The 11,074-nt window shown below is 41.9% G+C and overlaps 1 protein-coding gene and 1 long non-coding RNA gene across 2 annotated transcripts in view; one reads left to right on the forward strand and one right to left on the reverse strand.

Annotated features, from left to right (window-relative positions):
- The first annotated feature begins 4,547 nt into the window (after positions 1 to 4,547).
- The window catches only part of LOC120289194, an 18,986-nt gene continuing 12,459 nt past the window's right edge, over positions 4,548 to 11,074 (forward strand). The window contains exon 1 of the long non-coding RNA XR_005547108.1: positions 4,548 to 4,965. This is a non-coding gene — a long non-coding RNA (uncharacterized LOC120289194). The remainder of the gene's footprint in view (positions 4,966 to 11,074) is intronic.
- Positions 10,831 to 11,074, reverse strand: part of LOC104418014 (cysteine-rich receptor-like protein kinase 1) — a 20,026-nt gene continuing 19,782 nt past the window's right edge. The window contains exon 7 of the mRNA XM_039303812.1: positions 10,831 to 11,034. Coding sequence (XP_039159746.1) covers positions 10,835 to 11,034 — 200 coding nt within the window. The 3' untranslated portion in view covers positions 10,831 to 10,834. The remainder of the gene's footprint in view (positions 11,035 to 11,074) is intronic.

Here is an 11,074-nt window from a genome sequence, read left to right on the forward strand (position 1 = left end):
GACCTCCCGTTCCGAGGCGAAATCCACCGGAGAACCGGATTACCGCCTCGATTTTCTATCGGTTCGAGCTTTTCGCGGTATCAAGGAGCTTTCAAAGGCGGTCTTATAGTGAATGATGAGTGGACGGAAGTGAGAATAGAAGACGAGCCGGCGCGGTTTATTTGAATGTTTTTTGGTAAATTAGCGGAGAATGATGAGGAATGATGATGAGGAATGACTTGACTGGAGGAGCTAACCCGCTTAAAATTCTAACTATTTATTCCGATTTGAAGACCGATAATTCGGATGGGACCAGGCCCCACAACGTGTTGGAAACTAGGAAGTCTCTCCCGTGAGATGACGGGCGTAGAGGCTGGGATACCCCAGTCGGGAGTTTGCTCCCTGGTGTGTCTCGAATTCACGGCTTTCTGAAAAGACCGGTACCATCTTCAGTGAAGTTTCAATTTGCTCCCCAGCATGTCTTGATATCGCATTCGAACGAAGTAGTTCGAGAACTGTTTGTATCATTTTTGGGTAAGGACTCTAATCGACACAGAATGGATGAGAAAATGTGTGTGCATCTATGAATTTTTTTGAGCCGGCCTTTCAAATGCTTCTTGCTCGTGAGACCAAAAAAGGAAAGCTGAAGAGGTGCAGTAACTAGATGTCGACAGATTTGGTGTCTGAGTTACGACGTTCTCCCACTCAAGATAAAAGCCATGCCTATAATCTATCATCGCCGCGATGCCCTATGCATATATGTATAGCAAGATTTGCATGCATTCCTTAGGATCGACCAAGTTGAAAGAATAAGATTTTTTTTTTTTTTTTGCTTTTATTAAGATGCACATGCGAGCTTGAAAAAATTGGTGTGATGTGAAACGGTTAATATATCTAATTATCTTCTAACTTACTGATTTAGACTTTCAAATAAAAATGGATCCAACTAGATACGTCGACGGAGTCAAACTTGAAAGCTCCTTCTTAATGACTTCCTCGGATGAAAGTGTCGGGTTTTTGCCGCACTCTCAACAAATGGCACTAGAGTATTCTCAACACCCTCTCTAGGCAAAAGAACGCAAGCATTGTGATGTAGCAATGCAAAGTTTGATATTAACTTTTATGGTTCAATCCAGAGGAATGAACATGGACAAAGTGGACATTCAAGTCAAGACACAAAGTGAATATTCAAGTTGACACATAAGTTGAGTTGGTACAATACTCGAATTAAGAGAGAGAGAGAGAGAGAGGACCCTAACTGTGATTACTAGTGCAAGGGATGACATGACTAAGAAACGCGATAGTTGAATCAGGAATTTTAAATAGAAAAAGAACCAAGAATGGACTGTCCATGCTAAATTATCACTGAATCTCTCCGTTCATTATTTATTGTTGCTTTCTATCTTTCCGGACAACGTATTAGCGCACATGATAAGTAATTTATTGAATGGAAATGTCAGTGTTTTGAGAGCATCTAAGCTAGTTTGATGTAGAGATGGTTTCTCCGCTAGTCCTTGGAGAAAGCACCAATGTCGAAGTAAGTATTCCCGTTAGCTCAAAAATAATTGCGCTTCTTAAATTTAAGGATGGCCATCTTATCTCGACCTTATCCCTCCTTGAAAATAGGGGTAGGCAATCGTGTCAGTTCAATCCAAAAGCTGAAATGAATAGATCTCATCTATTCGATTCCGGCCCTATTGACATGAGGACTGTGATAGGCTACGAAGCACGGACACGTTGTCCATGCTTACGTGTCGTGTCCCGACACGTGTCGGAGCGTGTCGGACACGGACACGCGGTCAACTTTTATCGACACGCATGTCCGGAAGACTGATGGAGGGTGGAGACGAGGGAGTGGCGAGGGAGTAGAGATCGCGAGCGCCGGCGAGACGAGCAGAGACTGCGAGCGCCGGCGAGACGGGCGACGAACGGACCACTGCGACGGCGAGAGACGGCTAGAGAAAGAGCCGAACAGAGAGAAAAAGAGAGAAGGCAAACTCCGCCGTCGAGACGAAGTCACGAACGGACCACCGCGACGGCGAAAGACGGCCAGAGAGAGGTGAGAGCCGCCACTGTTGCGATGGATCGGCGACGAGAGGAGAGGAAGAGGAGAGAAGGAAAGGGGATCGTGCGGCGCGGCAAGGAGGATAGGAAAAGGAGGGCTCGGCCGCTGCTAGGGTTTTTCATAAAGAAATAAAAAAATAAAAATAAAAAGGACTGATGGCGTGAGAGAGGGGGAGTGACAGCTCACCTGTCACTGTCAAGTGGGGGAGGAAAAAATTAAAATAAACGTGGGGCGGAGGAAAAGGACGAACGAAAGAAGGATTGGATTTTGGGGATTGTTTTTTTAACCGGAAAATTAAATAAATAAAATTAAAAATTGATTTCGAAAAATAAAAATGATAAATTTTAGTTATGGTAGAAAATTATGGATTTATTTAAATAAATTGATTTTAATTTCTTATTAATTTTTGGTTTCATTGATAATTTTTGTTAAAATTAAAAGAATATTTCGCATTAATTATGAATATATCTTTCGAATTTCAAATGAATTGATTTGTTAATATAATTAGTATAAATTTATTATAGGCTCTTTTTAATTAATTAATTATTTATTTATGAATTTGTATCAAATTAATTAAAAATAAAAATATTTATTTAATATACTGACGTGTCGCAACGTGTCGGAATTCTCTATTTTTTATAAATGACGTGTCGACATGTCATGTCGTGTCAGACACTCGTGTCGTGTCGCGTGTCCGTGCTACATAGGTAATAGGTTCCCTAATTAAAAGAAAAAAGGAAAAAAAGAAAAGAAGTTGAAAAAAAAAAGGTAGGTTCTTAGGTTTAGTTTTTGGCCAATTCCTCGTTCCAAAAATCAAGAATGGACTCTGTTGGGTGGGTTTCAATTTCTAAGATAATTACTAAAAAATTTTAAACTCATTGTGTGACATCCTAATTTTTCAAATCTGATTTCAATTGAATAAATCGGGTCTTTCGTTGACGTGTCTATAGTGTTATTCTCTGAGCCGATCACTCAAGAGATAACATACTATTTAGGAAAATTATTAAGGGATTTTAACGCAAAAAGACTTGAATCGATATGAATCGATTGCTCAACCGCACTAATTTCTGAGGGTCATTACGGCACACTTAAAAATCGATTAGAGATCGGAGATAAGTCGATTCGATTGAGATAGGTAATCAAAATGTAGGTAATTTCACCTGATTGCAAATTCTCATCGATCGGCACTAAATTGATTTTCTATCGTTTTTGGTACCATGTGTCCGTATTTGAGACATTGAGATTTTCACGACATCGAGAGTCGTCGATGTGTCAATGTACATTGTGACTCAAGATAAATCGATCACTGTCGATTCACTAAAATTCCTAAAAACTACCCGGTAGACTAGGTCACGCTAAAAGCGCGCCGAATTGAAAATAACTACGAATTTGAACCCGATTTCAGAAATAAAAATTTTTGAGGTGTCACTTGTAGTATTTTAGACATCGACTCATTCTCCAGAAGATTTTCGGAGATTAGGGATTTTTACGGATAATCGATATGGGCGTCATGGAAAATTAAGAGAAATTTGGACTGCCATGCCGAGTCTTTGAGTGTCGGGGATTTATAAAAAATTGTTCGGGATTTTTCTTCATCAAAATTGGATCTCAATTCGGGAAATTGAGTGAGGAAATTGAAGACTAAGAATGGAAATTCGGAGCTTTATGAGAGGAGCAATTTTGGGCTTCAAATTGGTTAATTTAGAGAAATTATAAAGTGGAAATTATTAGGAGACAAGTGAGTTAATACAATGGCTAAGGGTTGAAGATATTGGGTCCCTCCTTGGCTTCCTCTACATGTTTATCCACCCTACCCCCTCTTCGTGCGCCTTACCTTCAAGCCTGCAAGCTGCCGAGTCTTCATTTTCATTTGGCCGACCACGAGTTTTGTATCAGCGAAGCCACCGAAACAGCTTGCTTCTCCACGCGTTCAAGCCTGCAGCTTCCTCAGTCAACAACACCCACAGAAGCCCTTTGTTGACCCAATTTGCTGCTGCCCTCGCCCATCTCCACTGAGTTTTGTCTTCCCACCACCATCATCATCATCCAACATACACCATCATCTAACGCCATCATCATGTTTCCTCCCCTCAGCCTTGCGTCTTCAGCTTCTTCGGTCAAAGCTTCTCCAAACTTGCTTTGATTGTTCACACCGAAGACCGAATCTGCTTCGCCGAGTCGTCCAACGCCTCCACCGAAGCCTCCTCTTCACGCATCTTCATCTCTGTTTCGCTTCTTGGCTGCCACCACACTCGTCCAGTCAACAAACGAACCACCGAAGCCCTGGTTGACCGTCTTCCACGAAGCCCCAGTCCACCGAACACTTCTCAGCTTTGGTCTTCACGCCCGCGACTCCTTAAACGCGCGCGTCGCCCCTCCACTCACAAAGACTCCACCAAAGCCTCAGCACTCGCCAGCAGCTGCTTCGTCCGTTTCTCCTCTTGCGCGTGCGTCTCGGCCCCAGCAATCCACTCGGCCACTCAGCCGAAGAAGCCCAGCCCGTCGAAGCTGCTGCTTCTCTTTCTTTGTTGCTCCTAGGATTCAGCCCACGCAAGTTTTAGAAGCCCGCTCAATTCAGCCCATCTGCAGAGACATTTCAGTCCAGCCTTTGAAGCCCATGGATCCAGCGAATTCTTCAGCCTAGTGATTTTAAGCCCATCTCCAGCAGATTTTGAAGCCCAAGCTCAGGCCCAAGTTCAGTTGGTTTTAGCCCATTTGAAGTTCAGCCCATTTTGGGCTCGCGAAGAAAGCCCAAGCCCGCGACCAGCAGCCCTGCAGAAGCCCAAGACCGAAACTCAACCTTGCTGAGTTGTGTTGGGCCCGTTTTAGGCCCGGTCCAAGTCCATCGATGCCGCCGAAAATTCGGTTTTCGGCCGTCGTCGCGTCGTCGTCACGGTGAACCGGTTTCCCGTGATTAACCGGTGAGTTTATACTATAAACTCTCGCTAGTAGGTTAATGACGTTTAAGGGGTGTTTAGATTTATTTTATTAGAATTAGGTGATTAGTTAGATTAAATTAAAAATGTAATTATTTATTTGAGCATGTTAGGTGGTTAGCATGGTTTAGCTAAGGCCTAGATAAATTGTCGCATTTATCTAGAAGGGTTCGGGAATTTTTCAGTCCGTATTGGTTATTAATTAAATGATTCTGGCCTAGGTTAGTATTTTTAGAATTTAAATTGAATTATTTAACTAATTTCAATAATTATTTAATTATTTAATATTTTCCGGAAATTAGGTCGGAATAAGGGTGGGCGGAATTTCGTCTTCGATTGCGATGGTGTGGTTAATTTCTACAATTGAGTGTTAAATTATGCAAATTGAGTGCCGATTAGATCTTTGGTATTTAATTCCAAAAATTGTGAATTTCAATATTTATTCGAAGGAAAATCCCGGAGTGTCGGGTTTGGTAGAAAAATAATTTTTTTGTACTATTTGAAATAGTGGGATTTCAAAAAGGAAGAATATCAATTTTTCGAGTCAAATTAACCGTATACCCACACACAAGTAACTTCATGTGAATTTCTAATACGAAGAAAAGGCCAAGCTCACTCATTTTAATTGAAGCATTTGAGTGCAATGCACGGTCTTACTGAGCCATATTTGAATGATCGTGTGTTGGTTAAGAGAAATCGTCCCCGGAACATTGGCCGGACGTTATCCCTATTTGGGATACCCTTGGACAATGGGAAGCCGGTCACGTTAGGGGTGATCGGTTCCAGCTCAGTCCGGTTCCAAAGTGGAACCGGATCGCCGGACAGGGAAAACCAGTTCCCAATTTTGGGAACCGTGGACCGACCATCGGTTCCGGTCCCGATCCATTCAGTCCAATAGGATCGGTACTTTCTTTTTCACTAAATAACAACCATTCATTAAAGAACGACCATGCTCCGGATCGATCGATCAAATTCGGTTCCTGGGCGATCTAATAAAACTACTCACACATGTTTTCACATGCAAAATATTCAAACTTCACTTGCGTGAATATTAATTATAATGTATGTGTTTCACTCTTAATTTTAAGCATAAAAGCCATGAACAATTTGAGTAAAATCTATGCTTGGCTTAGGTTTTATAGACAACTTTGAATGTTTAGTTGACGTCAGACTCTTTGAGGATTGAAGTGCCTTGTCCTTTGCAAGTGAGGGGAGCAAGAGAGAGAGTGATCATGAGGAACTCCTAGAGCCTTATCCACATCGAGGAGAAGATAAAACTAACAAATAAAGTTTTCTAAGAGCTTTGGTGGTCTCTTGGCCACATAAGAGGTTGTTACCTCAATTGCAATTTCGATGCAACAAGTTTTATATATAATATTCATATATTATATGTGTTTATATATTATATGTATATAAATTATATATAAAAAAATTTGGTCCGGTTGGTCGGTCCGGTCCAATCCCGGTTGGTCCGGTTGGTCCAAGTTCTCACCTTGGGCCGGAACAGGACCGTCGGCCGTGGGAACCACCCAAAACCAGCCGGTCGATCCGGTTTGGTCAGTCCAGTTCGGGCGGTTTCCATTGCACACCCTAGTCGCAAAGTAAATTCCAACCCTATGCTTCTTGAAAGCCGTCGATAAAGAGACGTGCCATGCTCAATGAGATGAGATGATGCCTAGCAATGCTAAAGAAGACCGTCGAACAGTAGAGTAGGTAGTGTTATATGCCGAGATCAAAACTAGGAACGCATGATTAATTGAGTATGGCGTTTCAATTATTGGAGCTTATTGTTGCTCATGCTCTTATGTTGTATGGGATATAAATTGTACTGACCTGCAGGGTGGATCTGAGACGAGCTAAGTCTCATTGATTGTGTGATTGTGTGATTATGACACTTTGGGCGTATTTCCCTCTAGTGGGGTTTAGAGCTTAGACTCGGCGAGATGATATCTCACCCGTTGTGGGACAAACGTTGCTGAGGTCGTCAGTGGAAGACCCTTGGAGCTGAAGGAGGTGATCGGAGGCATAGGTCGATTGGACTTCTTTTTAGAATGAGTCTTTTGTAGTCTTTTGGCATAGAGATTTGCAAGAGGTCGTATGTATATATAAAAGCATGTTTGTTTATGAATCTATTGTCTTGCTTTCTATCCAGAGATGATTCTTGTTAGGGGATTTCTTTTTCGACTTCCCGCATATGCAATAAAATGGAAAGGGTCGGTGACTTGTCCTGGGAAGTCGTAAATTATTATCGACCAGATAGAGATGGGCACACGCTCGAGGTTCGGGGCGTAACACATTGTATGGATGTAAACCTTTTAATTTGACCAATTTAGTCCCAAACTTTTTTAATATTTTGTTATTGTAATTCTTCCAATTAATTTTGGTTAAAAATTGCTATTATAAATGCAGATTATTCTATGTGGTAAAGGCCGGCGCATTGACACTAATGTAAACAACTTTTTATATATTTTTTGAATTTAGAACTCACCCATCTTGAAATTGATTTCTCTTAATTGGGGGTGTTCATTACTTTTTAGCAAGTATTACGATAATTACTTTTCAGATTTTTTTTTCCGCATTGAAATTAAAATCTTGACTTTAAGCATTTATACAGTGGTGGGCACTCAATTGCTTGTTGCCATAGAGAGGTCAAATCTTGATCAACCAAGTCCTATCCACCACAAGAAATAATTCTCAACATCGCATAATCCTAATAATGAATCCAATAGCATCTTTCTATGACTAGCTTTTCTCACCGATGTTCCTGGCTCCATAACACTCTTCAATCAAACTCGAGACACTGTCTCAACAAGACCAATTCTTAGCATCGCCACTTTTCAACTTAGACGGCCTGGGCGCACACTCGTGACCTTCATTGCCCGTGGCTCTCTACATAAATAATGGATGGCGCATGTTCTGTGCTAGTCATAAGCGTCTGCGATTTCTAAATGAGGTCAGCTTTGGAAGATCGACGGATGTCAATCACGTTCGATTCGCTTTGTGACAAAAGGGGTCCAAGAATCAAGCAATTCGAATTTCATAGCTTCTAGGTGAAGAACTCTGCTGTGTATGACCATTTCTACCAAATGCCTGAATTCTGTGAGAATCCTTTTTAAAAAGTAGAGGAATTTTGAAAAACTAAACCGGGTTCGACAAATTATCAATATTTTGACCGGAATTCCTGTGCGAGTCTGAATTGATAATGCAAGTAATGAACGTTAAACTGCCATCTGTAAGGACAAAATTGCTAGCAAAGTTAGCACTTTCGATGGGATTTTGAATTTTGAGAAAAAAAAAGGGTTTTGAAGTAGATGTTTGTGGCAGTGAATTTCGCTATGATCTTGTGTGCCAATTGCTGAATTGATAATGCAAGTTATGAACGCTTAACTACCATGTGTAATGAGAAAATTGCTAGCGGACCGAAGAGATTACTGTCGCCGGATACTATACCGTGTTCTGTTAGGACTCGATTGTTGCAGAACCCAAAGTGGCAGCAGCTCAAAATGAGAGTTCTGCGATAGCTTATATAGGGTCAGAAGCAGAGAGGTCTCAATCTTACTGACCTTGTGGTTCCTGTGCAGCAAAACTTACTGTGGCTACTGCCACAGGGGCATTTGTCGACACAGCTCGGGGCGAGTTACAAAGTCGTCGAGCTGGACAAGGAAGGTGAGCGTCTCCTACCCTCTTGAACTGCCTGCATATGACCTTGATCTGAGTATATAAACCATCTTGCTCTTAACTATTTGGAGGCGGATTTTGTCGACAAGCAAAGATACCTTTTTTTAAGCATATTTGCTGGTATAGCATTCTGTTCATGCGTAAAAGCCAGTTAAGAATCTCCCCCCACAGTTGCTCGATTAGCCCCCAAAGACCTGTATCTTTTGATTCTTTCGACCGTGAGTTTTGAACTGTAATTTATTGATATTTCCGTGATTGTGCAAATGATCGCTTTATCTACAAGATGAAGAACTCGTGTGGAACATGATCTTTTTAACACTACATTGTTCAACCATTTGAATTTCCTTTTGAAGGTGACGGAGCTGTGGTTCAATTGGCTTTGGCAGATTGGACGGGGCTGAGAACAGTACCTAATGTGTTCATTAGGGGAAATAATATCGGTGGCTGCAATTGTAAATTCTTAATTGCATGGCTAATCATCTGTCTCTCTTTTCTTTGTTGATTTCAAGAGAATCTCTGGTAGAGGTTAGATGCAACGCAGGTGTTGTTTGATGACTAATCTTTTAATGTCGGCTTTCCTTGCAACGCCAGAAGTCCACTCAGAAACACCAAGCAGGTCAACTGGTACCTCTTCTTAGGAGCGCCGGAGCTGTGAAGACCTAATAAAAGCGGTGTGCTCATAGTTCGAACCTTCGATCGAAAAGAGAGACACGTGTGATGGAAGTGGATAAACTGAGGTGTGACACTGCACAAGTAAATGAAAGAATTGTCTTTTGACTGCTCACACAAATCTGGTGTGTAGTACAAACTTACCTTGTCAGTAGAGTTGCTAGCATATTAGTAGCAGCTGAAAATCCTTAATGCAAAAGTGGAATGACTATCAGAAATTCTGGGACCGAGACTGTTTGTTTGCCAAGTGACTAGGAACCAATTTCACGGTGTCCGGCAATAAAGTTTCACAAGACATTGATCTAGACTTCTTTAGAGATCTGCAGTTTTATGATGCAGAAGAGTTATCGTCGAGATTAAGATTATTTCTTTGCTTCCGGTTCTGATAATTCGAGTTCAATGCGATGATCAAAAGCAAGCAGGATCTCGTAGCAAATAGTTCTATAGGGAACAGTCACGAGCTTCTCCTCTCCCACTTTGCTGGAAAGCAACCTCTACAGTCCTGTCGAGGGTGTGCAGAAAATGATGTGGCGCGTGCGATCATGAAATAGCCCCCTAAATCCTCTTGATCAGGGCGTGGCCTAATCAGAAAGGGGTCTTCGCCGGGAGTTTTCCCTTCGTGGACCCATTCCTGACTCTCGAGGTTCACCAACAAATGCATCCGCCATAATTATAGGGGGAAGAGGTACGGTCATATGATCTCCACTTTAGGACCATCGAAGCGAATTGCAATGAATAAGTGACTGCAGAGTAACTTTCACACATTGTTTCTTCGACCTGGGGTCGTGTGCTGTGTAGTACTGGTTGACTGATAAAAATTGCTAGTCAATTCACCGCAAATGCCAGCTTCAAACCAAGAAATATATAGGAAAAAGTCGTGAGAAGTACATCAAGCTGTCTAGATGATCATTTCAAGATTTCATCCATCCTCATCATGGCAAAAGAGACCATCGCTCTGAGAAAAACTGAAGTGGAATTGCTAATTAGAAGATTTCCGACGAAAGAGGCAGAATCTCAGGGTTTTGCTTTTCGTTTATGAGATTACAGGACATGAAAAGAAGCTAGCACAAACTCCTACACAATTGTGATTCTGTTTCCATGAGTCACCGTACTTCCTGTGTAAATTGAGTGGAATTGGCAAGAATAAGAGAAAATGGAGAATAAAAGAAATAAATAAAAATAAGAATATGTACATGAGTTCCTCCGACTCCATTAAGTGGGAAACGGCCAGCATAAGACATGAACGATGCACCATGGAGCTTCTGCAATCTCTTGCACAGCAGCCGCATCTTTACCCTGTCTCGCTGCGCAGATCTTCTCATCCCGATTTCCCAATCGGGGTTCGAGAAACGCTCGAGCATTACTGGCCATTGGACTCCTTGCAATCCTTCTCACAGGACCATATGCCCATCTCATAACATGCGGCTGAAGAATAAATAGTGGTCCTCTTCACATGTCCGTAAAATTATGTCGCCTCCTGGCTCAGTTGATTCCGCCAAAGGCCATCTCACCGGAGGCTTATGGTGGAAGCAAAGGAAATTTCAGAATTTGTCAGTTGGTTTGTGATCCCAGTATTCGTGTTCGAGCTTCCACTGGAGTCATCTGGAATTGCATTATTGTTGAGAAATGGGGGTTGCGTTGGCATGGGAACTATGCACTCCTGGTCGTTGAGCATCTCAACTACTTCAGACATGGATGGTCGTAAATCTGGGGAAGCTTGGGTACAAAGAAGCGCGATTTGAATCAC

The sequence above is a fragment of the Eucalyptus grandis genome, chromosome 2 (genome assembly GCF_016545825.1).
Source record: "Eucalyptus grandis isolate ANBG69807.140 chromosome 2, ASM1654582v1, whole genome shotgun sequence".
Classification (NCBI taxonomy): domain Eukaryota; kingdom Viridiplantae; phylum Streptophyta; class Magnoliopsida; order Myrtales; family Myrtaceae; genus Eucalyptus; species Eucalyptus grandis.